Raw genomic sequence first — 25104 nt, 5'->3', positions numbered from 1 at the left:
GTCCTTCCCTCGCGTCTTGTCTTGTGTGTATCCTCGCCATTCTATATCGAGCAGTCTTATCTGTCCCTTGCCGGGCTCACTAATTTCAAGGTCCCGGTCAAGTTGCAAACGAGTATCCACTCCTGAGTGACTGCCGATTTGAACGTAGAACATTCTGCTAATTGACTGATCTTGATTGGTTGTAATCTCATGTTTTTCGCGTGTGGGACAGAAAGCTATCGCTGCTTCCCGCACCGTATCTATCTACTTTTGCCCTTTACTTCACCTCCGTCCTCTTTTGCGAGGATCTAGAGAGGATCTAGAGACAGACTCGTAGTCTCGTCGTGTTGAACCGCCAGACATCCCACAAGCGCCAAGTTCTCCCTCATTGAGATGGGGAAAAGAAAACAGAATAAAGAGTATTAAGCAGGGGAGATGCCGCCCTTCCAGTACTTACTAGGCAAGAAGGGCATTTTAGCCACGACGGCCTTCCTGACTTTTCCCCTGACCTTGACACCGACTTCGGTTCCGCTCTTGTGCATGCCATCTTTGATATATCCCATGGCGACGTTCTCGCCCAGACTCGGGCTCGGGCAGCCAGAGGTTACTCTGCCAATGACCGTCTCGGGGTTGTCAGAAGACACGATCTCGGCTCCCTCTCGCGCAGGGGCGCCTTGGATCAAAAGGCCGATTCTGCGACGCTCGACGCCCCTGCCGCCTCTTGATTTGGGCTTGAGCTGTGCGAGGATGGTCTCGGCGCCGTTGAAGCCTCCTGTCTCGCGGCGGGGCTTGCCGATGATCCAGCTTAGAGCGGCTTCGACGGGGGTCGTCGAGTCGTCGAGATCGTGGCCGTACAGACACATTCCTGCTTCCAGACGCAGACTATCGCGGGCGCCGAGACCGGCGAGGCGGAGGCTGTCTGGTCCGGCGGTCGAGAGGAGGTGTTCTGTCACGGCGACTGTGTCTGAGGGCGCGATGGAGATCTCGAAGCCGTCTTCGCCTGTGTAGCCGCCTCGTGAGACAAGGACGGGGGCGGACGGGCCGGAGGGGAGGGAGATTTGGACGTATTTGCTTGAGCCGAAGTAGACTTCCTTTAGGTTTGCAGATTGGGGATCAACGACTACAGACTCGAGGATTGAGGCCGCGAGAGGTCCTTGAAGAGCGATGAGACCTCGGTCTTGGAGTTCTGTGAGTGTGACTTGCTGTTCTGGATGCGCGGAGTTCCAAGCCGAGAGCTCACCCGCGAAATATGCGGCATCTTTCTCTCTGCAGCCTGCGTTGGTCACAATATAGAATTTCTCGGCCTCCAACCTTGTAATGATGGTGTCGTCGCAGATGCCACCAGTCTCCGGGAGGAGGAGAGCGCTGAGAGTAGATTGATGGGCGGGGAGACCCTTGACATCTGAAGGAGTGATTTTCTCAAGGAAGGCATTGGATCCTGGTCCCGCGAGATGATACTGCACCATGTGCGATACATCGAAGATGCTGGCCTTCTCGCGCGTCCACTTGTGGGATTCGCCAACACCGAGATCACTATATTGAACCGGCATATGGAAACCACCGAACGGGACCATTTTGGCTCCGTGTGCGAGATGCAGTTCATAGAGGCCGGTCTTGCCTAAAGTTCCTTCGGTAGCCAGTTCTTCTGTGGCATAGCTTCTGGCACCCTGTTTCGCATGACTATACTTTTGTAGGGCAAAGAGCGATGTTCTTGCGACCAATCGCGGTCTGCATGTGGAGTATGCTTGTGAACATTGTGCGAGACTCTGACGAGCAGGGACGCCCGATCTGATCGTAGCAGAACGAAGGACTGGAGTCGCTGCTCTGATGCAACGAGCAGCGGACATTATGTGGGTAGATGTTTTTAGTCACTGGTAGCCGAAGCTTTAAAGTAGTGTTCGCTGTACCGCAAGCTTAAGGATCGCCTTAAGTAGACGCGAAAGAGATCTGTTCACAGCGAGAATGACCAAGAGAAGTTGAGAAGAAAGAGAAAGAGTCTGAGTTGAAAGCGAAGATATCAAGTGAGTCCATGTTCGAGGAAAGTTATCATGTACAGTACCATCCAAAGTCAATCTCTCGCGCGATAGACGAGCAAGTGAGCTGAGCGATAAGGAAATGGTAAATGGTAAACGACCTCTTATCGAGATTGTCTGATTCAAGGAGGCGGTCTGCCCAGTCACTGCCTGACTCGAAGCGAGAGTCGTAGACGAAGAGAAAACCCCGCGGCCCGTTCCGCTATCGGCCAATTCACTTGGAGCGGGAGGAGGGGGTGGTCCTGGTGGGTGGAAGAGCAGGGCGGGTTTGTGTCAACGTGTGGTGGAAATGTGGGAAGGGCACTCGCAGAGTGTACGCGCACCTGCCAATTCGTCGACGCAGCGAGCACGCAATTCAGTCGCGATTGGTAAAGTTTGAGCTTGCGTTTACTTTCTGCATCTGGACATTTCAGTACCTTCCATTACATTACCTTACGCAGTTTACGCCGCAAGTCACTTTTTCTTTCACCCACACCACCTTCCAATTCAGATTATTCCAATTCTTGACGTCTTAGATTCCATATATACAATGGCCACGTGAGTCACTCTGCTTTCCTACTGTGGCAGATGATGTGTACAACTGTGTACATATCTGTGTGACTTTTGTGTCTCTGCCCCTCCATTGACCCCACCAAAAACCCCTCCGTTCCTGCCCGTTCACCTGCCAAAGAAGGAGAAAGAAAGACAAAAACCCACCATTCTGTCAATGCCCAGCTAACACATATCTCCCATCCAGCAACATCACCTGGCACGCCGGTCTCACCCGCGCCGAGCGCAGCGAACTCCGCGGACAGCAGGGAGCCACCATCTGGTTCACCGGCCTCTCGGCCTCGGGCAAGTCGACCATCGCCACAGCGCTCGAGCAGCACCTCCTGCACCTGGGCCTCAGCGCATACCGTCTGGACGGCGACAACGTGCGTTTCGGGCTCAACAAGGACCTCGGCTTCGACGAGAAGTCGCGCAACGAGAACATCCGCAGGATAGGCGAGGTGGCCAAGCTGTTCGCCGACTCGTCGTGCCTGGCCCTGACGTCGTTCATCTCGCCCTACAAGGCCGACAGACAGACTGCGCGTGAGATGCACGAGGTCGCCGCCGAGGGCGAGACGCCGTTGAAGTTCATCGAGGTCTTTGTCGATATCCCCGTCGAGGAGGCCGAGAAGAGAGATCCCAAGGGTCTGTACAAGAAGGCCAGAGCCGGTATCATCAAGGACTTCACTGGCATCAGTGCTCCCTATGAGGCTCCCGAGAAGCCCGAGATTCACATCCACTCGGAGAAGACGAGCGTCGAGGAGGCTGTCGTCATCATCACCAAGTACCTCGAGAAGGAGGGTCTTCTTAAGAAATAGATGTGGAATGCTCCATCTTTCGTGACGATCATGACAGATCCGAGTCAACAACTTCATAAAAGCAGGCTTTGAGATATACACTATACATATGAAAGAAGAAGAGTGCCTCATCTATATTTCTCATGACAGTTGTGTTTTTCTTGTCGAGAGATCGAGACATGTATCAACACCGTGGAAGTCTTGTCTTTTTGTTGGGTATAGAATCCTCTATAGACACAGGACGAAGATTGCATGAAATCAAAAACAAATAGAGAAACTCGCCAACAGCAGCAGCAGCAGCAGCACATTTCACACAGACATTGAAATATGACACATGAAAAGAGACAGCGATTATCAGTCCTCCTTTCTGCCTCCTACCCGATCTACTTACACACACAGCTTGCTCTCATATCCAACTCTGACCTATACAATCTCGAACTCGTAGAAGACGTAAGCGGTGTACTGTTCAGCGTTGGCGCCACCAATGGCCGACATCTCAGTCGACATGGCCGAGTCATCCTTTGTAGGTCTGCCCTTTTTGTCCTTGCCGAAGGCGTTGCCTCCAAGGTGTGAGTACGCAGCGTCGAGGTTCGACTTTGCCTTTTTCGATCGCTTGGAATCCGTCTGTGAAGAACGACCGTTAGCTGTCGATGATACAACGCAACGAGAAAAAGAAATGCTTACCTTGACGAGACCACAGACAAAACTCAACGGCAGACCATATCTCAGCACAGTTTCGACAAAGACTCGGAGAGCGAGCACATGGACCCAAGCCATGACGGCGTCGGCGTATCCCGTCCTGCTGAGACGTAACGCCTCACCCCAGACCTTTCTCTCTTCCTTCTCCAGCTTCTCCAACTCCTTGTCCTCGGCCTCCTTGCCGCCCTCGGTGAACTTCCACTCTCGCGGGATCCATCGCTTCTCGCGGCACTTGTGGATGAACTCGACCGAGTGCTTCTTGAAGACGGTGACGGCGAACAAGGTGAACTCGTCGTCCCTGGCGAGTTCCTGAGAGCTGCGCGGCACGACCATGGGGCATAGTGTCTCGTATGACTTCAGGTATTCCTTGACAAGGGTGTTGGGCACGGCCAGGATATGTTGCTGCATGTACTCGGAGGCGTCGGGCGCCAGAAGAGCGCGGGGGTTGACGATGCTGCTGAGACTGCGCTGAGAGAGGTTTCCGGTACGGGATCGTTGTGAGGTGGCCAGACTGGTTTTGGTTGCGTTGTATTGATTGAACTTGGACTTGATGTCGCTGTCTATACTTGCGATTTCCTGATCGCCGCACGAGGCTCATGTCAGCTGGTCGGGACATGATCAAAGCGTGGGACTACGGTCGAGTAATCACATGTGTGGAGATCGGGGTGTGGTAGTACCTTTTGTAGCATGTCAATGAGCTCAGAGATGGGCTTCTCAGCTCGGTACTTGACTTTGTTCCACTGGAATGACGAGAGATATTGCTCCACCGGCCCTGTCAGGATCATGTCAGCACGAAGCGCTTTTCTCATCAATCATGTCCTTTGCTCCAGCATACTGTCATTGACCGTCTTCTGCTGTGCAATCTTGTCCTCATCACCCTCGAGTAGACCTCTCAACGAATCGGCAACCTTGCCCACGACGGCCTCGCAACCACCGCTCAGCTTGCCGAGGTCGTCCGCTTGCTGCACGAGCGCATCCAGAGTGCCAATCTTGAAGGAAGGGAGCGTGAAGGGAGACGTATCGCCATTGTCGGTGGTGATGACGGACCGGAGGGCCGTCAGGGCTTCATCCTTGTCGTTGGAAGGCGATATGGACGTCGGTAACGATACAAGGAAGAAGGATGGTTTGGACATTATTGTGGTTTGATGTGTCTACTAGACCGACGGATAGTCCAGCAAGGCAGTGGGAATAGGTGTGGACAATAATGTCGCGCTCGTTTCTGTGCCAGTATTATGGTATACAGTGAGCTGTCCAGCATGTACTTGTACCTACCTCTTTGGTATCGTGCCTTCCCTTACGGTGAACCCTCCTGGTGACGTTGCGCCTTGCTCTGACCCTCGCTTTTGCCAAGCATCAGAACCTTAGGTAAGGTACCTTAGCTACCATACTTGTATCCACCGTGCCTTGTCAATCTCGACATCGACTCGCTGAGGTACCTTATTGTGCATTGCATACCAGATGATTCATTTAGATCTTGTATCATATTCCACCACGAGGTCAGATGACTGTTGACCATTGCATCCTCGTAGGCTATTCTCTTCGCCGAAGCATGATCTTGCTTCTCCTGGTAAGCTTCAGAGTGATGCAACAAAGTCACTTTGAAGCTGTCGAGCACTGAGTACGAGATTCTCCTGCTAGGTTTTATACAGTACGATGATGCAATTGGCAATTGAAACTCCTTTGCTGTCATGCATCATGTCACAACGATTCCACAGTAAATCAAGCTCACGTTGACACAAAATTTAGTTGCGGAACGATGTCTGTAATTACTTCACCTGGGCTCAGCCCGGCCTAGTCAGTGTCTCTCTATTTATTCCACAGACTTTGTCCCTCAGATCTTCCGCTGCTTGAGATTCGAACCACAAAATAACAAGGAAAATGCCTCCTTCATCTCGATATGTCTACACCACCCTTTGATTACCCCGAAAATCCACCCCAAGATGAACTCGTTCTGTGAACACCAAATTTAATCAACCTGTTTGTTCCTTCCGGTCGCGCCTTAACCACCATTGCGTTGTTTTGCTTTTCCCATCCGGGAAACCAACCGAACGACCGACCGACAGAACAAAGGAACGATGGAAACAAGAGAAAAAAACGAGATTCTTTTCTTTTTTTTTTGCTTCAACTTCTCAAATGACAAAGGAAATAATATGTATAAGCCAGCTGTGCCGTGCTGTATGATGCATTGTGCGTCGCTCGCATTCGAGAGACGCCCTGTTTCGCGCTCCCTGCTCTGAGATCAAAAAATGGTGTATGAGAGAGTGCAAAGAAAAAAGAGATACAAGAACAAAGAGCAATGTACAAAGTTGCTAACAAATACAATTCAAACAAAAAGGGTATCCAATCCGAGCTGTACGACATCCGTGTCCGAGCAAGTGGGAAATGAAAATTAGGGACAACACACCGCCGTCTCTATGATAGAGGCCGGATTGGTGTGAAACGAAGCTGCGTATCGCTACGTTCAATGGTGTATATGCTGACCATGGCTGTGGTATGTATGGGTATGTGTGTATGTGCGTGTGCAGGTGTATGTGTAAATGTGCAGAGCAGGGAAAACAAAGCGAGATTGCATCTTCGATCGAAAATTTGACGTTCAAACTCCTGATTGCGGGCATTCCCCCGATTCTGTACAATGCCCATGAAATTTTTGAAGAGCCATCCGATTTTGACGGCTGCGAAATAAGAGGAAAAACAAATAACAAACTGCGCGAAACAGACGCTCAAACGCTGGAAACGATTATGCGAGATAGCTGGAGTGGTGGCCGTCACCGGAAGGCGGCATCGGCTTGTTGCCCAAGCTCTTGGGCAGCACGTTTCGCCCATTCGCTCTCCTCGTACGGTGGCGTCGGCCACTGGTTGGGAGTGTCATGGGGCACTGGCTGTGGTGTAATGTCAATGGGCGTGGAGGTCGGTATCGGACCATGTCCGAAGTTCATCCCGCTCATCTCTTTCGATGGAGAAGGCGTGAGATACGGTACATGAAACTTGGGAGGGCCGGGATCCGAGGTGACGTGGGTGATTGGGGGTCTGCTGCTGGTCTTGGCTTGTCCGAGGTCGATGTGGGTAGGCCTGGAACTTTTGGCCTGCGATTTGTCAAGTCGAGTCGCTGCGGCGTGAGCGTTGGTCAGAGCCTCGTCTAACAACTCATCCTCCTCATCTGGTGTGTCATATCTGGGTCGAGAATTGATTGATTGCCTTACCGATACTCGGTTTCTTCCCTTGAGCGAACCCGATGGCGATGGCGATGGCGAGGCATTTGCTGTGTGGACAGAGTGGTGTCTCTTCAGCAGCGGGTTGCTTGCAGTACGTTGCACTTGCTTTGAAGGGTGGAGAGAAGCACTTGCGTCCAAGCTGTGACGAACACTCTGTAGAGCGCGATCGAGCTCACTCAGGGCTGCATCAGCTTGGCCGTTCGATGCAGAGGGTGCATTCTGTGATCGCCCTTCGATCGACATGGATTGTCGTCCTCCACTGACCCAAGGTGCACAACCTACGCTTGCTTCGGGGTCCTCAGCAGTGGGCGATGCCGGTGCCTGGTGACGGCCTGAGAATCTTCGAGCTCTCTTTCGCAGATGTGAAAAGAAGCTCTCTTTCGCTGTACCACTAGGTGATGTGATGCCGGTCATACCACTCAAGGCTCGCTCGGCCTGCTCTCGGTGGTAGTCCGAATAGTGACCACCCTGCAGGTTCAACGATGCTTGTCGCTTCGGCTTCTCCGCTGATTGGTTCTGGCCGCTCGCGTTCACTGCGTCGTGCATAGGCGAGACCGGCTTGATTGAAGGCAGGATTGGAATCGGAGCGACGCCAGGAGTGGAACCATTGTTCCAGGAGGCTCTCTTAGCGTGCGACGGTCTGACCTTAAGCGAGCCAGTAGCATCAGTCGTGTTAGAGTGAACGACAGTTGGTCGAGCCGCGGGTGAGGGAACTGGCGGGGCTTGTTGAGTAGCGGGCGCAGAAGTGAAGTCTTGAGTCGACATCGATTTCCTGAACCACAAAGACTTCTTCGTGCTAAGGCTACGGTTTGACTCTGGGGAATCGTGAACACTCGACAAGGTCGAGCTCTTACGGCTCAGGAACCTTGACGAAGATTTCGGTCGAAGAGGGTCTACCGCGTCGGCAAAGTAGTCGTGTTGCAATGCCTGCGTCGATGTTGGTCTCGCGGCAGGATCCCACATCAAGCACCACGTAACAAAGTGTGCCAGGCTTGCAGGCCATTGTGGAGACTGAATAATGGTATCCATCGGGTGAGGAGCCATCTTCGGGAAGGAGAAGCCAAGCTTACCAGCCAGACGAACCCCATCTTTCCATTCGCCACCTCCGAGCTTTTGGCCGCTCTTATTGATCCATACTCCAGGGCTTCCCATGATCTCGCAGACTCGCCAAACTTGGTCGACCTCGTTGCCACCAGGGAAAAGGGGCTTCAAAGTGGCGATCTCGACTGCCATGGCGCCCAAGGCCCAGATGTCAACAGGAGCCGAGTAATGGCCTGCTCGTAGAAGGACCTCAGGAGCTCTATACCATCGAGTCGAGACGTACGTCGTGTATGGGACTGTTGATTGAGTCTCTCTAGCCAAGCCAAAGTCCGCAAGTTTGATGGTGTAAGTGGGTGGGGTTGAAGGGGGCGTCACCAGAGATGAGTACCTCTTGAACGCACTCGCCGTGTCTGGAGCCGACGAAGACACCAAGATATTCTCTGGCTTGATGTCTCGGTGGAAGAAGCCGTTGTCATGGATATGCTCAAGGCCGGACAAGATTTGGAAAAGGATGCTTTTTACAGTGTTGCCATCGAAGGGCTTATGGTCTCGAGTCTTCATCAGCTGGTACAGGTTACCGTCCATGTTCTCCATGGCAATGTGTAGCTTCTTGCTCAGCGGATCAAGGAAGATATCATAAGCAGGGACAAGGTGGGGATGGCTCGGTAATGTCTTCAAGAAGACGACTTCCCGAAGCTCAAGACATTGTGAAAATGACTCGAAAGTCTTCTTCATCGTCTTAATTGCAACCTAAACAACTGGTCAGCTCTGATATGATTACGAACGACTATCAGAGATAACGCACAAGTGTGTTGCGTCGAACAAGGTGGGCGCCAGCGCTTCGCGTCCTTGCCAACACTACACTACCGAAACTGCCATCACCGATATCTTTGAGGACCTCGAATTTGTCGTCCAGCGTCATGCTAGGTGGTGCCGGGTGCGAGGTCCAACCCCGGAAAGATGTGTCGATGGCTACAGTCATGGTCGACGGGTTTTTCGAAATGATAAGCTTAAGCTCAAGAGCTGATATTCACCAACGTCTACTGCATCTAAGTCTTGGATGATGTCTGTTGGTATGATCGACACTGACGACACCTGTTAGCAGGATCACAACAAAGAGGACCTGGTATAGGCTCTTGATGGAGGCATGGTATACCTGTATCAGACATGCACGTTGAAGCCGTTGTAGAAGAACGTTGATGAGGCCGTTGATGATCGAGTTGGTGTAGATGTATTAAATTAGGTTTGGAGGTTGTAGCGGTTGACAGATATGTATGTCTGGCAGAGTATGCGGTCAGTGTTTGAGAACTCCGGGTCCAAGGAGTCAATTGTCAAAAGAGCGAAAGGGTCACAAAAGGAGCGTGATGTGTATGGGATGGTAAAAACAATGTCGACGTAGTACGAAAGAAGGTGAGGGACCCAGTGCTGGGGAGCTTACGATTAGTTGCAATGGCTAGTGGCGGGCGATCTCAAAGACAGTTCGGCGATGGCGCGGGACGTGGCGTTACAACGGCGTACTTTTTGAATTTATGGAAGCAGTCGGGGTCCGTCGAAGCTTCTAAGACAAGATGACTATGGTCGAAATGGGATGATTGTGCAACACCCAAGGGGAGGGATTTAGAGCAAGTGGACGTGTGCGTGCTGGGACTCGACACCGTAAAACCGTGTTGCTTTGACGGTGTGCGCAATCTGCAGTGTCGCCGGGTCCCGTGAGGACCATATAATCTCGGGTAGAATTTGGGTAGAGGCAGAGCTCGGACGTGCAAGCTTGTCTGTGAAGATTGACGCCCACCGTATTCTACGGCGGGGAATTACGTCGAATGGAGTTGCGAGATTCTTGGTGACAGCACGTCAAGCGGAAGAGGAAAAAGCACGACTGGACTGGCTTCGACGGTACAGTATACCTCCCCAGATTGGAGTGACAACAACAACAACACCTGGACAACAAGCAGAACCAAAGAATCTGCAGGGCAGCTACTTCGCGGAACCAAACGTTGACTTCAAAAAGTCGATTCGAAGAGGCCGCTAAAGTCACAAGCTCAAGGGTCTCAGAGTGCCCGATCACAGCAAAGGCCAGGAAGCGAGTGGTGCTGCTTGTGGAGGGCAGTGTGACGAAAGGCACGGCAAATTCTCGTCTCTAGTCCCTGGTAATCGCTCGGATCTGCGAAAGGTATTGCGCTGCTTCGTCGAATCGAGCGTTGGATAACATGAGGAGCGATGGACAAAGAACAGGGCGTCGAAACAATTGTGCGACGACACGACAATCGCGCATCGTTGTCGCGGCAGCGATTAGATGCAAGCGCAGAACGCGAGAGGCCCATGATAGGAGGATTCTGTCCTCGCACAAAGTCGCGATGTGCTGGAGCAGAGTCGGCTGACTCGAGCTCATGGCCCATGCATGGAAGTAATATAAGTTGCTGTACGAGTAGGTTGCGTGGATAACGCACGTCCTCAGCCCTGCTTATTATTATTTATATAGATGATTCATCAAAAGCAAAATCTTGGACGCTCTGTCATTTATCTCATCGCTACCGCACTCGCCACATGCGTTGTTTTCATTCTGCATACCGTATCATTTTCGAAACCCATCACATTGTTCTCTACCTGCCGAGTGCGCATATCGGTGTATCAGAGGTGTGTTGCTTTAAGCTCAAAATCATGCTCGAGTGTCTGCAGGGGAAAGCGTGGCCAAACGGTAAGGTACCTGCCGTTGTATTTACGGAGCGGAACGGACAGGCCCCACCTGTTGGCTGTGCTCGCCAGACTGACTTCCGGGACATCGTTGGAGGTGGGATTAGTCTTCGCATAGCTTGAAGAGAACGATCCTCTTTCACCTCTGTAAGCACACTCGACTCTGATCGGTCTTTCGTTCACATTACCTTTCGCCTCTTCACGTGTCAAAGCTTCGAGTTAGAAAGGGGCTTCGCACTCTTAGAGTTCTTGTTCAGGCGACTATCGCGAATCTGAAGCACTAGCGCATGGGACGGCATTGGACTGGTCCCTGATGCTCACCGCCAACCGCTAACGAGCCCTCCCAATTTCCCTGATTTTGAGACACAAGCCATCTTGGGCACCCGTACCTGAGGACCATCACTGACTAACGATTGGTGGACATGGCTTTAGCTCTCTCGATCGCTCTCTGATTGGTCTCCGTGAGTGGTCAAACTCCTAGTGGCCGGGGAACACGGATTGACTAGATTGACATCAAAGGGACCATCATTTATCCTGGGTGCGCGGACCGGGACGGTCGCACCCCAACGGGTAGCGACAGGAGTCCCAAAGACAAAGCTGCATGCATGCGCACCACTGTAGATCTTCGATATCTCTTCGAGAATTCGAACATAATAAAGATTCGCACTTATAAACGTTGTGCCACATGTGGATTTTCAACGTTCGTGACCGCTTGCTCCATATGATCGGTGTGAAAGAAGTGCGTGTAAACGTGTGGCAGACGTCTGTCGCGGATTATAATGAGGGAGTGAGTGATTGCCTCTCGAGTTTCCCACCATTCACTTGCAATTCCAACTTTCTGAATAGCGACGTCAGGCACAGCTGGTTTCCTTGTCACATCTCAGGCAAAGAGAAAAAGCAAATCCATTGGTGATACTTAACACGAAGCTGTGAAGCGTCATCGGGATTGTCCCATATACGATGACGAGCATCCAGTCCGTCCTCCGCGGCGCTGTTGTTTGAGATTGGCCCACTATGGCGGGAATGTACCTAGTTCGATACCCTAATCAGGTACATCATTGTGAGTACAGTATTGGCCCACGCATCCTGGATATCCTTAACGAAGGCATATCAGAGTCAAAGGTGAGCCCTTGGCAGGGTCTTACGCGGCTCTATGGTGGATCATCGTCTAATAGCTTCTCTTGCTCACTCATACCGCTCCCAGAAACTTCAAATAGACCATCACGATGCCGTGCGTACGGAAGTACTGCAGGGTACACTGATCCTCATGTGGACATGCGCTATACTGTTGAACGATTTTCGCTCGGAAGTTTCCAGACCCTTCTTCTGACACGGCTTACCACTGCTCGAGAAAGGTTGCTCCCATGAGGATCTCACCTAAGCGTTTGGGTAAGGTAGGAACCAGAGAGTCATGTTTGGACTTATTTCGCGATGGGGACTGGTTGTAGAGGCAACAGCCATTGCAGTTCTTGACTCAGTACATGGTCTGGAACGACCCTAGGTAGATGTCACCTCATTCATGATTTTGCCTCCTGATATCTTTGGCAATGCTCCAGGTCCCTGGTTCTTCGCAGATGTTCTTACTTCATATCGTCATATTGACATTTCCTGCCTTAAGAAGATCTCTTCAATCACTGAGGCGAGAAGAGCTCTGTGCGCGTCGGATATCATGTCCTTCAATAAGGTAGCTTTCGGAAGAGCTGTCGGAAGACCTGCACCACAAACGGCTATATCTCAGTTGCCACAATCATAATCTACAAGTACCTATTTTCATGTTTGTTTGTTTATTTGTTTATCTTCTCATAAGTTCCACTGGGAAGCTCCGGGTAAACTTTCGATTCACGGCAATACGATGAGGCTGTGAATATTGTGCCCAATCTTGGCGTCTTCCGCGAGCTTCCATCATCCTTATAGGCAAACCCCGTCTGTCGAGTAAGTGTTAGGATCATACCAGCCAATGGGAACTGCTGATGGTCTGATCGAGGCCAAGATATCAGGCTATATGGTGACTACTGTACGTTCCTGCAATCCTCCTTCTGGATTGATGGGGCTCTCAAAAACAGACATCGCAGCCGATAGGATACACTTGGACTCACTAACTCAGTATCTCGTAGCCATACAGCGAGAACATCTGTCCACACCAATGCTTCATGTCATACCATCACTCACTGCATACGATCGGTCGATGTGGTCTTAATCAAGGCTGCAATATTTTTCGATTGGCCTGATCAGATGCGCGTACCACCTGCGACCGGAACATGCTGGGACCTGAACATTCAAGTGCAAAACTCCGCTAGCATTGACCCTACGCCTGAGTTACTAGAAGCACTAGAGGGCTGAAGGTGTCGAAGTATTGCTGAGTATACCATAGCGGTGCCGCAGCACGTAGATTTTACGACGGGCTGCCTACAGAGTATTTCAATACAGTACTGCAACTCAATCACCAACGGCTACCGAGGGATATTCACCCCGTGGGCACTAGTACTTTGGCATGACATCGGCTGCCGCGGCTAATCTTATGCAACATGGGGTGAAGGTCTGTCTGTAAAAGCCCCTCGATGTAGGACAACCATCTTCATCTTCACTTTCAACGATCTGATCGTGACATGGTCCAGTGATCTCGCCTTGTCATAATGTCTGCACCATTACGCCGTTTTGCAGTGCCAGCATTGTCACAACAGTCCACGCTCAAACATGCCAAACAGCTTAAGACCAGTATCCGAATAGCCATGACTTCTTTTCGCTTATCACAGGCGATTCTTGCGCTGCGAGTACAGTGTTGCAGTCCATTGACTACAACGGATTACCACGGTAATAACGCCTGTACCTTCTCGGATGTTGCATTGATGTGAAAGCGGTACGTTTCCGCCCAACCACTTCAAGCCCAACATGTGACAGATTTTGGTACCAGATGCGGAAGAGATCCGTGTTCGACACTGATAAACCGCGGCGTCGGTACCGCTTATTCGCATGACTTTCTACGATGGAACCAATCATCAAACGTATAGTGCAGATTCCCAACAATTTGACAAGAAGCATGTAGCTCTTGCGAGCTAGGATGAAGTTCATACACCACACACCACTCGAGGTACAGTAAGGTAGCTTGAGTGTCGATTCTAATGGACAACCTCCGCGCTAGTAGATCGCGCACCCCTACACACACAGAAAGCATTGCTCATTCAAAAATATCATAATTTCTGGCCTCTGAATTGGATAGGACAGCTGCTCAGGATTAGAGCGATCAGTACCTTATGATTCTCGAGTGATGGTAAAATGAGTCAGGCTGAGGTAAGGTTCAACGTCATCATAAATTTTGGCTATCTCGTACAGGCACAGAAAGATGGGCGCCCCGTTGAAGTTGAGCTAGTGGGCTTGACGCATCATACCCAAGTCGGGGAGCCCGAATACCCGTCTCGAACCTCGGAAATAATTTTCTTATGCAATCGGTGAATGTTGATAGCGTATTGTACATATATACGTGTACGGCACCGACCTGCTCGACTGTATTCGTACTTTCAGAGCTTACGTTGCCATGTTGTCGTATCTGCAATACCGCCGGATCGGCCAGAACGTGCAGAGGCAGATAGAGCGCGACCAAGAAAAAGCCAAAGCATTGTCTCTGCACACACACAACAGATCAAGAACACCTGACGAAATTGATGAAGAAAAGAGGAACGAAGCGCCCTTAGAGCCTACTGAGACGACTGAAAATGGGGTTGCATTTCAAGATTCAGACACCGAGTCTGGTGAACCTGGAGATGGCTACCCAGATAATAACAATGCAAACGACATGTCAAGGGTGCCCACGCATCGCACTCACTTCTCCGAACGGACCGCTTTAGGGTACTCACTGACAGGAGTTAATGCACGAATGCGCGCAACACATGAGACCGAAGCGGGACATGTATTCATCGTCGAATGGGAGGGCCCTAACGACCCAATGAAACCGCACAATTGGTCTTTTGGACTGCGCCTTTGGTCGACAACTGTAGTTGGTGCTGTAGCTTTCGCTGGTACTGCAGCATCATCAATAGACGCAGCGGTCCTACCTCAGTACGCGGCGTATTGGGGCGTGAGCGATGTCGCAGCTTCTTTAGCTACGGCCATGTACCTTTTCGGTTTCGCCGTTGGCTCCCAGTTTGCTGGTCCGTTCTCGGAAACTTTTGGTAGGAACCTCATCTACATCGTCACTATGGTTGTTTATATGGCCTTTCTTGTCGGTTGTGGTGCTGCTCCGAATTTTGGGGCTCACATCACCTTTAGGTTTCTCGCCGGTCTGTTCGGCGCTACGCCTTTGACTGTCGCTGGTGGAACGATTGCAGATCTGTTCGATGCCTTAGAAAAGACGTATATGTTTCCATACTATGCGTTCATTGGATTTGCAGGCCCACTGTTCGGACCTGTGATTGGAAGTTTCATTGGACCGAGCACTCTGAGCTGGCGATGGTGTGAATGGCTCATGCTCATATTTGCGGGCGCCATCACCTCAGTCATCATTTTGGGCCAACCGGAGACCTTTGCACCTCTTCTGCTATCATGGAAGGCTCATCACTTCCGCAAAATTACCGGCGACGATCGCTTCCGATCTCCGCTCGAGGTGCGCAAAACATCTTTATGGAGTAGACTGAAGATTGCCGTGTACCGGCCGTTCGTAATGATTTGGACCGAACCTATCATCCTTCTGATGGCTTTGTATCTCACGATCCTGTACATCGTGTTGTTCACGTTTTTTGTGGGGTTTGAATTCATCTTCACAGATGTATATGGTATCTCCCAAGGCGTCACAAATATCATCTGGGTGGCTGTATTTGTCGGCTTCTTCCCACTAGCCATCACACTTCCTATTATCTACAACTGGACGGTCAAAGATATCAGGAAGCAGGAAGCGGAAGGCCATATCAACCCACCACCCATACCAGAAACACGCCTTTGGTTTACGATGCTTGGCGGTGCATTCGCCATACCCATCAGTTTGTTCTGGATGGGTTGGACAGATTATGTGAGTAGACATGATGGAGCTCCAACTGTGCGTAATGCTAATGCAATTCCAGGAGTCCGTTTCGATATGGTCGCCTATTGTGGCTTCAGGCTTATTTGGATATGGTGTGATAACTATATTCATCAGTGCATACATGTATGTCATCGACTCATACGCTGCATATGCTGCTAGTGCATTGAGTTTTGTCACCTTTTCACGTTACCTTGCAGCTGGAGGAATGACCGTCGTTGGCATTCCGTTCTACAAGAACATGAATCCCCATATAACCCTTACTATCCTAGGTGCCATAAGCGCCGCCATGGTGCCAGTGCCGTTTGTCTTTTATTATTACGGAGCTCGGATTCGGATTAGATCCTCATATGCCGTTCATCGTGTAGAGTAGTGGCTCATGCGGCGAACTGGCAGCACACGGTACCAAGGACGCTTCAAATAAAAAATAAAATAGAAAAAGCACATTAGATTTAGATGTTCTAGACAGTATACAATATTTAATATCACTAGTAGTATCCACCAGAAAAGGACAATGACAGTAGTCTTGCACGGCTCACTTCCAGATACCAGGTCATGAGGAAAGCATACCTAGTAATGACTGTGCGTTCTGCGCCCTTTCGAGTTTGTGGTGATTAAGATAAGATCAGGTAGGCCCAATGTATGTATGACTTACTAGGTACCGCAACCGAATGACCTGGCTAAACTTCGGCTTTCCTCCTTCACCCTCACTATGACACCCTTTGGCAGCTGACCTCGACCATAACATGCGCGGGACTATAATTCTCGTGTCAATGTCTCATCTTTCCTCTGATGAGGTTGCTGAACAGCCCAGGTGCTCTTGTCATGCCCCGATGATGACAGGCAGTCGAGTGGCAGCTGTTGCCAGAGAAGTGTATATAAACTCAAGCCTGGAGGCCGAATTACCTGCCTTCAGAGTTCGACTACTTGTGTGCTAAGATGGGACCAACATCAATGAATGGATCAATTTTCGGGCAGAATGATTTGGCTGCAGCGGGTGGTACGAGGGTCGTCGGAACAGATAGTAATCCTCCCACCAGCTCTTTCCACAGCATTGATGAGCCAGGAAACCTTGCATATTACATGCACAAGTTGCTGGACCCAACAAGTCGCAATTTTGTTCTTGATTTTGGGGACGAGCATGCACGTGTCGCCTTTGATTTGGATGGCACGTGTTTGCAAAATCATTTGAGCTCTGATCGTCCAAATATGCTACACACGCGGTGGATCAATCTCTGGTATCCATACGATCAGCGAGATTTGCTCGAGATTCTGGGTCAACGATATGAATTCTCTCCGAGATTGCTCGCTTTGATGTGCGCGAATCCTCGCAAGTCAATTCCCAAAAAACATACAATCCGGTATGGAATCGCGACCGAGCAATCTTACCCCCTTACAGCATTCCCAAGCCTAAGCTCTGGTCACCACGGCGGCAGGGCCTGCTCTCCGGCTGCGCCATCTCTAGAGTCAAGGGATAGCTCGAGAGTAGGGAACCTTTACGATATTATTGACGATGTTTGGCATTACACATCTATTGATCAAGGCCGATCATACCTTTGCTTAGGCTTTAACTCGCTTTACTCGACATGTGATCTTTCCCTTGATATATCCACGAATGAAGAGAGGAGTGATACCGAGCAGATTGAGCAGCCTTTACCACACGTAAAGCGTGTTTGGACTTGGTTGCTCCTTCTTGCCGACCGCACCGTGATCACAATCACAGAAGATTTGTTTCCCAATGCCTCCGGACGTCTCACAACGAGTGAGCAGCGTATCTTGGCTCATTCTCGGAGTAACCTACACAATGTTTTCAGATCACTATCCAAAGTTGAGATAAAGCATGGAGAGCGGAATCCGCTGCTTTTACTGCCTGTGCGACGCCGTCTGGGTGAGACACCAGAAGAAACTGCCCGTCGTGCCTCCGATGCGCCTGGTCTATTATTCTATTATCTTTTCGAGAATTGGGAGAACAGCTATTCACTTGTGACTAGGAAAGAGTCAAGATACGGATTAGAACTCCAGCGCGTGCGACACGAGATGTTCCAACATCCAAAGCTGGCACATATTGATCGACTAGATCAGATTGGCTGCCAACTAGCTGTTCTGAAAAGACACTACAAGGCATACATTCGTCTGATTGATCGCGTGGTAGAGCCTCAAAAAGCTGCCATTGCGTCTACGGCTGACAGTAGAGTCGCTAGCAAGTCAAGCCAAGAAAGCACCCATTTGCCCAATTTTACTATTGTACATCCACTCCGACGACGGTCAGATCATGCTAAGAGTCTTAGCAAGGAGGACACGGCAGACGACCGGGTCGCTGAGAAGGACGATCTAGATTCACGCTTGCCCGTAGCGACCGAATCTGAGAGCTTACTTGGTGTCAGTCTGAGTTCAGCGGCAAGGGTCCGGTTCGAACGGCTCAAAGATATGGTCGAACTATACGCCCTGAGCGAGTGCAAAGACTACCTGAGTCAGAAAGAGTCTCTCGTACAAATGGTAAATCTTGCATGCGATCTTCCTTCCAGCAATCACTTATTGACTGATGATCATACAGAATTTCCAGCTCATTGCCATTAAAGAAAGTCTGGACGTTGAAAAACTTACTCGAGCGGCATTCTTAATCTCTAAGGTGACTGTGCTATTCGTGCCGCTGTCATTCATGACTTCTTACTTCTCCTTGGATCTTGACATGAAATACGATGCAAGAACATATTGGACAACTTTTGCTATAGTCCTTGTATTGTCGTCCACCGTTCTTGTGGCTTTCGGGCTTGCAAGCGGAACTCTCATGAGTTGGAAGCGGCTCTCTGGCATACGACGCCTGACGAACTGGGTCAAACGAATCAGACGAGCCGACACGGCGGAGGCTGAGCAGATCCATATGGACCCGAGACGTGTGGAGTCTGGTGGAGCCTCGATAGGTGGAGTTCCAATAGCAATGAAAGAGCAATATTGATGAACGACCTCCTCGGTCTAACTTCTATCGATATAATGCAAGTTTCTACAAGAATCAAAGCACGAGTTTAGAGCTGCCACAACCCAAGTAGCTGTTCACAAAAGATGATACGATCCTGTTTGGTGTTCGCGGCGGATGTCGAAGAAGGTTTCGAATGCGTATGTAATTGCTCCCACACTACAAATGAGCTTTCTCGTACGATGGAGCTTCCAGTAGGAGGACATTCGGCGAAACATCCAGGAGATTGATGAACCTTGTCCGCCAAATTTATTCGCTTGTTCTGTTGATTAGATAATTCACCGCAAGGTGTGTAAACACTCGGTACGTGCGATCTATACATTGCATGCTGACGCAGCGACAGAGCACACACGGTGGATATAGTATCCCGATCTGCGAAATACTATGATGCACCCGAGCTTGCCTTGCGTGTTGCTCCGCTGGACCGACACTTCAGCGGGATTGGCGACATTATAGACTAGGAAGCTGTTGTAATATCCCTGGATGTTAACCCTCCAGTCTTACCTACATCTTGCGTCCTCCTTCTGCGAAAAGTCGACATGATATGAAATCCTCATTCTTATGGGCATACAACCGGTTATGTTTGATCTCGGCTTCCTATTATCCTTCCTCGCAATGATGCCACGCTCTGCCCAGCTCCGGAAATGGCAATAGACTACAGACAACAGGCCACATTCACCAGTGCCACGTCGCACGTCGCCTACTTGCTTGTTCGCCATCCTCGACCTCACTGTTATTGAAAGAGCCCAGCCCGGAGCTTTCATGGAACTTCGGGTTTGTTTTGGTAATCTGTTCTTGGCGAAACAACGTGAACGCCGAAACTCGCACGAGAGGATTGTCGGCCTTTGCGTTGCTTGTCTAGATCGCAAGATAGCGGCGTTCTATGATTCCGCCTCACATATCCACAATACCTAGCGTCAATATGCCTATTATGACCGTAACTAACAAACATCTGCTCAACGACGCGCTGTACCATCGCTGTCACTCAACCTCTACTGATTTGCGAGAAGACTGCCATTGCGCATTGAATTGGTGTATCCAAGAGTATTGCGATGGATGCCCGACGGGCATGACCTCGCATATGATAAGAAACGCTAGGACACTTCAGGAGATCCACCCAATTCCTTCCCGTTGGGGTATCATTAAGCTAAAAGCACGGTATGTGAGTTTAACGTTTTTGTCTTGGTAGCATCATCGTCACTGGGGGAAAAAGTCACAGAGGAAGCAGATGCGTGGCGCACAACGAGGACCTTCGGTCCCATTCTCGCTTGCCGAAGCAGACATGATCCGACTGGGCTACTGTGAGTCAAAATGTGACAGGAAAATGAGGTGCTGTGGTGTGCGATGAGGACACTCAATTGTAGGTCAGGCTACTCGAATTTTCTCTCCGTAATCATTCCTTTGTCCCTTTTTGCGATCAGTCCATCGGGTGTTTTCACAGTTCCTGCAATACTTTGACTTTCGTCGCCGCCCGAGATACGCACGATTTTCTGTCTGAGGTCATCCGCCACACGCGCAGACCGAAGCTTCCTTTAAGTTCACTTGACAGGACCAAGACTCGCTGGACTTAGTTTGCCGTATTAAGGCAGTAGATTCCGCGTTTATCGTCAAGGCTTTAAGGGAGAGTCTGAATTGCTAATACTACAATCACGGCCTGAGACGTTTGTCATTTTGACTCTATACCACTAATATCCGGTGTCCTCTGAGCTACGATTCTACACCACTTTCAGTTCTTCATTGAACAATATACTAACCGCAATTCTGGATCTATCCCCCCTCCACCAGCATAGGTTGATAGTGTAGACAGTGGTGCAAATCGACGCCAGAACCGATGACGCAGCCCACCATTCCAGATACACTGAATGAGAAGGGCACGCACGATGCACTAGACAAAGGCGAGGCACCAGAGTCATTGATGACCACGAGTACCAACACAAGAGTCTCGTCGCCATTATCACATTTCAGCGCCGAGTCTAATTCGGACTCGGATGATGCTATAGCGCAACAACAGACAAGCGATGGGGCCGACCTTGAAGCAGTGTTGACCCATTTATCCATCTCCGCGCCTCCAGATGGTGGCTATGGCTGGGTTAATGTTCTCTTGGTGTTTCTTATCAATGCCCACACCTGGGGACTCAACAGCTCTTTTTCCATTTTCCTCTCCCATTATACCTCCACGGACACTTTTCCAGGAGCCACGCGGTTACAGTATGCGTTCGTGGGCGGGCTGTCAATCGGTTTATGCTACATGGTAGCACCGCTTGTCACCCTTGTTGTCCGAAGATTTGGGACTGGCACGGCTCTAATGATCGGAGCCATCTTCGAGGCAGGCGGCTTCATTGGCGCGAGTTTCGCCACAGAGATATGGCAACTATTCCTGTCTCAGGGAGTCGCTTTTGGGATAGGGATGGGCTTTCTCTTCGTGGGAAGCGTGGGTGTCGTGAGCCAATGGTTCAGCACTCAGCGATCTCTCGCCAATGGTCTCGCCACTGCCGGCTCAGGTGTAGGCGGACTCATATACAGTCTTGGGACCAACGCTATGATCCGCAACGTTGATCTGGCATGGGCATTTCGAATCTTGGGTATCCTCGCCTTTGCGGTAAATGGAGTATGTGCGATTTTGATCCGCGATCGCTATGCAATCATCGGTCTACCCAGGCGAAGGCTTGACATCGAGCTGTTCAAGTGCATGGAGTTCTGGCTTCTCCTTGGCTTCGGCTTCTTCAGCATGCTGGGCTACATCGTGCTCCTGTTCAGTCTCGCGTCGGACGCCAGAAGCATGGGTCTCAGCGGCACGCAAGCCGCCATCGTCGCCGCACTGATGAATCTCGGCCAAGCCATCGGGCGTCCCTTGGTCGGCTACTTCAGCGACGTCACAGGACGAATCAACATGGCGTCGACAGCGTCCTTTGTCGGAGGTCTCTTCGCCCTAGTCATCTGGACCAACGCAGACAGCTACGGAGTCCTGATCTTCTTCGCGGTAGTGGAGGGCCTAGTAGCCGGCACGTTCTACGCCACCATCTCTCCTCTATGCGCCGAAGTCGTGGACCTAGAGCGCGCATCAAGCGGCTTGAACATCGTATGGCTATTCCTCGTCATTCCCTGCGTCTTCTCCGAAGCCATAGGACTAGAGACCATACAGAGCGAAGGCGGCAGCTATCTCGGCGCGTCGCTCTTCACGGGCTTCATGTACATGGGTGCAGCGCTATGTCTGTTTCTGCTCCGAGGGTGGAAGATTGCCGAGACGGATCGGATCAATAGCACCATGGGCACCGATGCCCCTGCAGCCATCATCGATGCCGTTGCCGAAAAGGGCGTCGAACAAGAGGCCAAGAAGGACGGCTGGCATGTTTTCTTGAAGAACACGCTGACTTGGCAGAAAGTCTAGATGTGTGTGTGTTGTGTTACCAGATTTTGCTGTTTTTCTCGCGTTTGTTACACCTTCCTCTCTTCCATCTCACATGGTATACGATTTATGCAAGATATAAAAAAATATAGATAGAACAAGTAGACGAGATAGATATAATAAACATCATTCTTATATTCATGGTTTCTATTCCTCTGCGCATGTCGTCGGCATAGTGATGCGGCACCGAGTGAAGGAAATGACGCAGTAGCAGATCGTATATCAGTCAGTTGACAGTGTATGGACGTCGCTAAGTGAAGAAGGAGCCGCTCAAAGAACACAATACTCAAGGAACCAGATTGTCAAAGGTAATCCTATCACCCGAAAGCGAGGCGCCCGTGACTCACTCGAATCTTCACAAGAATAATGAAGTCCGACCAACACGAGGGGTCGCATCGAAAGACAAAATGATAGATCAAGAAAAGTAAAAGTCCAGACTTGCAAGAAACACATTCCTTTCCATCCTGTAATCGTCATACTACAACTGGACAATCCGTATGTCTCGCTTGACTGCACTCCTGCTTCTGTCTCGCTTGGGGCGGACAAAGGCGAACTGCTTCTGACCCCTTTTAGGCGCCGGTTCCAGGAGCAGTTGGCGTTTGCGCAGTCGTCGCGTGTGGTCAAAGAGCTCTTCTGTCTCTGCGTTGCTCATTTCGCGCAGGATGACGATGTAGTCTCCGTTTGCCTGTTTTTTGATTGTTTAGTGAGTTACATCCGCTATGAAGGTACCGATTCATTCTCAATCTTGAAGTGGGGGTGTTGAAGAACAAAATGGGGAAAAACTTACCCTGTCAAACTCGTATGGGATCTGGTAGTATATCAACGTCTGAGTGTCGAGATACTTCTTGTGGATCCGCGGATAGATGGGAACATGTTGCGGGACGTGGCGAGGGGGAGCAAGAGGTTGGCCATGGACGATGGTGGTCCATTCCTCAATAACAACTACATTCTCGTCGCTGCTCTTACTCTTTTTCTTCGACTTCTTTCCACTGAGCACGACTTCGGCATCTTCAAGCGAGTATCCTGCTTTCAGCAAACGATTTCTCATCTCAGTCTCCAACTTCTCCTGCTCTGCCTTTTTCTTCTTCTCTTCCGCTTCTATTCTCTCCTTTCGCTTGCGTTCGAATTCTTTCAGTGCTGCTTCTTCACGCTCCTCTTGCTCTCTCTGCTCTCGCTCGTATCGCTCTACGATGCGCTTTTCTTCTGCCTTGGCTTCTCGCTTGTCTCTCTCTATCTTGTCAAGGAGCTTCTGTTCCTCGTCCCTCTGGCGGGCCGCACGAACAGCCGCTGCACGATCGTGTTCGTCAATAATGCGCTTCCGCTCCGCTTCAGCCTCTTCCGCATCGATGCGTCTCCGTGCATCCCAGTATCTCCTCTGTTCTGCCTCACGCTTCTCACGCTCTAGTTGCTCTACCTGCCACTTGTAGATGTCAGAGCTTGGCCCTGCTGCGACAGGAGCAGCAGCGACAGGAGCGGGAGCAGGTGCAGGTGCTGCGGCAGCAGCCACAGGAGGTGGAGAAGTGTGATGATGATAATGGTGCTCAAACAGCTGCGCGTCGGACCTGCCGCGCGAACGAGACGACCTTGCAATGCGGTCGAGCCGCATTCCTGCAATTTCAGCCGTGAGTAGTTGATCCGCCAGACTGACCTCCTGTCGGCCGCGAGAGGCTGCCTCATACACGGGCGCCATGGCTACTGGTGGCGGTGGAGACGTGCGTTGGTCCTGATCATTGTGCTGGTCCTGATAGTTGTATATGTTAATCTCTGGGCGAGGTCCATGACCGTAAGAGCGAGAACGATGCAGCGAAGAATCAAAGGGTGGATCAGGACTTAGATGAGCGCTGCGACGATATGGATTAGGAACATATCGTGGTGGAGGAGGAGGAGGAGGTGGAGGGCGGTTGTATTGCCACTGCTCGTGGTCGTGCTCGTAGTCCCACATGATCATCAATTGCCTATCCGAGTAGCGGATAAGAGAGAAGAAAGAGAATCAAGAGGGAATAGATGAAATGCTCCAAAGTAATGTATTGCAAAGACACACACAGCCCTTGCTTGTGAGAACAAGATGAGCGCGATCAATAAGACCCGAGACAAAAACGGAGATGAAAGTGTAAGATGAGAAGGAAAAAGGAAGACAATTCAACACGGGAGGGCCTCACATATCAGATAATGTGCAACCGGTCAGGCAGCAGTTGGGACCTACCTTAGTACAAGCCTCTCACACCTTGAGTCTTCGCTAGGTGGGTGGGGGCTGAAGGGAGCGAAGGATCGCCTGACAAGGTAGATGCACATGTGTCATATTACCTTTGATAATAAACGGCATGCAGTCCTTGTCACAAACGCTGCTATTAAGATGATTGAGAGCGTATCATCGGCATCGATCCAATTGTCTCCTACGGTACACAGAGAAATCAAGTACAAAGCACAGTGAGAGGTGTAGCTGAAGTAAGGTAAGAGTGTAGCATAGACGCGGGGGAACCGACGAACGGGCGAGAAAAAGTCCACGAGCTACATTGCGAGATCAACCCCACCAACGGGGGTCACATTGTCACCTTGGCCTTTGCTTCCAATGGCGGCTGCAGCCTGCAGCGCTAGTCAGTGAACTGGCGCACTGCGAGACAGGAAAGTCGACTAATGCATGCTATCTTTTAATAGTCCAAGATTGGCGAATGAATAAGCTCGATACTGCTTTGTAAGTGCATGTAGTCGATGCCGGCTGGATGGCTATCGATCACC

The 25104-nt window shown here is 50.6% G+C and overlaps 8 protein-coding genes across 9 annotated transcripts; 4 read left to right on the top strand and 4 right to left on the bottom strand.

The window, feature by feature from the left end:
- Positions 1-401: 401 nt before the first annotated feature.
- Positions 402-1826, bottom strand: AAFC00_005485 (uncharacterized protein; the record flags this gene model as incomplete). The annotated part of the gene is made up of 1 exon (XM_069345272.1): positions 402-1826. One exon carries the CDS (start codon positions 1824-1826, stop codon positions 402-404), a length of 1425 nt encoding a protein of 474 aa, XP_069203101.1.
- Positions 1827-2541: 715 nt separating this feature from the next.
- AAFC00_005484 (uncharacterized protein) lies at positions 2542-3358 on the top strand (the record flags this gene model as incomplete). The annotated part of the gene is made up of 2 exons (XM_069345270.1): positions 2542-2549; positions 2749-3358. 2 exons carry the CDS (start codon positions 2542-2544, stop codon positions 3356-3358), a joined length of 618 nt encoding a protein of 205 aa, XP_069203100.1.
- Positions 3359-3760: 402 nt separating this feature from the next.
- On the bottom strand, positions 3761-5169 carry AAFC00_005483 (uncharacterized protein; the record flags this gene model as incomplete). Its single annotated transcript, XM_069345269.1, has 4 exons — positions 3761-3961; positions 4022-4612; positions 4714-4808; positions 4872-5169. The coding sequence occupies 4 exons, from the start codon at positions 5167-5169 to the stop codon at positions 3761-3763; spliced, it is 1185 nt and encodes a 394-aa protein (XP_069203099.1).
- A 1632-nt stretch (positions 5170-6801) lies between these two features.
- AAFC00_005482 (uncharacterized protein) lies at positions 6802-9271 on the bottom strand (the record flags this gene model as incomplete). The annotated part of the gene is made up of 2 exons (XM_069345268.1): positions 6802-9039; positions 9095-9271. 2 exons carry the CDS (start codon positions 9269-9271, stop codon positions 6802-6804), a joined length of 2415 nt encoding a protein of 804 aa, XP_069203098.1.
- Positions 9272-14512: 5241 nt separating this feature from the next.
- On the top strand, positions 14513-16361 carry AAFC00_005481 (uncharacterized protein; the record flags this gene model as incomplete). Its single annotated transcript, XM_069345267.1, has 2 exons — positions 14513-15979; positions 16032-16361. The coding sequence occupies 2 exons, from the start codon at positions 14513-14515 to the stop codon at positions 16359-16361; spliced, it is 1797 nt and encodes a 598-aa protein (XP_069203097.1).
- Positions 16362-18025: 1664 nt separating this feature from the next.
- Positions 18026-18944, top strand: AAFC00_005480 (uncharacterized protein; the record flags this gene model as incomplete). Of its 2 annotated transcripts, none has more annotated exons than XM_069348613.1 (2): positions 18026-18484; positions 18543-18944. In XM_069348613.1, 2 exons carry the CDS (start codon positions 18026-18028, stop codon positions 18942-18944), a joined length of 861 nt encoding a protein of 286 aa, XP_069203096.1. The 2 variants fall into 2 exon arrangements, with proteins under 2 accessions (XP_069203096.1, XP_069203095.1); XM_069345266.1 differs by having other exon boundaries at positions 18416-18484.
- Positions 18945-20793: 1849 nt separating this feature from the next.
- AAFC00_005479 (uncharacterized protein) lies at positions 20794-22350 on the top strand (the record flags this gene model as incomplete). Its single annotated transcript, XM_069345265.1, has 1 exon — positions 20794-22350. The coding sequence occupies one exon, from the start codon at positions 20794-20796 to the stop codon at positions 22348-22350; it is 1557 nt and encodes a 518-aa protein (XP_069203094.1).
- Positions 22351-22846: 496 nt separating this feature from the next.
- On the bottom strand, positions 22847-24310 carry AAFC00_005478 (uncharacterized protein; the record flags this gene model as incomplete). The annotated part of the gene is made up of 2 exons (XM_069345264.1): positions 22847-23053; positions 23156-24310. The coding sequence occupies 2 exons, from the start codon at positions 24308-24310 to the stop codon at positions 22847-22849; spliced, it is 1362 nt and encodes a 453-aa protein (XP_069203093.1).
- Positions 24311-25104: the final 794 nt, after the last annotated feature.

The sequence above is a fragment of the Neodothiora populina genome, assembly GCF_041146345.1.
Source record: "Neodothiora populina strain CPC 39397 chromosome Unknown canker_contig_5, whole genome shotgun sequence".
NCBI classification, from domain to species: domain Eukaryota; kingdom Fungi; phylum Ascomycota; class Dothideomycetes; order Dothideales; family Dothioraceae; genus Neodothiora; species Neodothiora populina.
The sequence above is the reverse complement of the archived record's forward strand: the minus strand, read 5'-3'. Positions and strand labels throughout refer to the sequence as shown.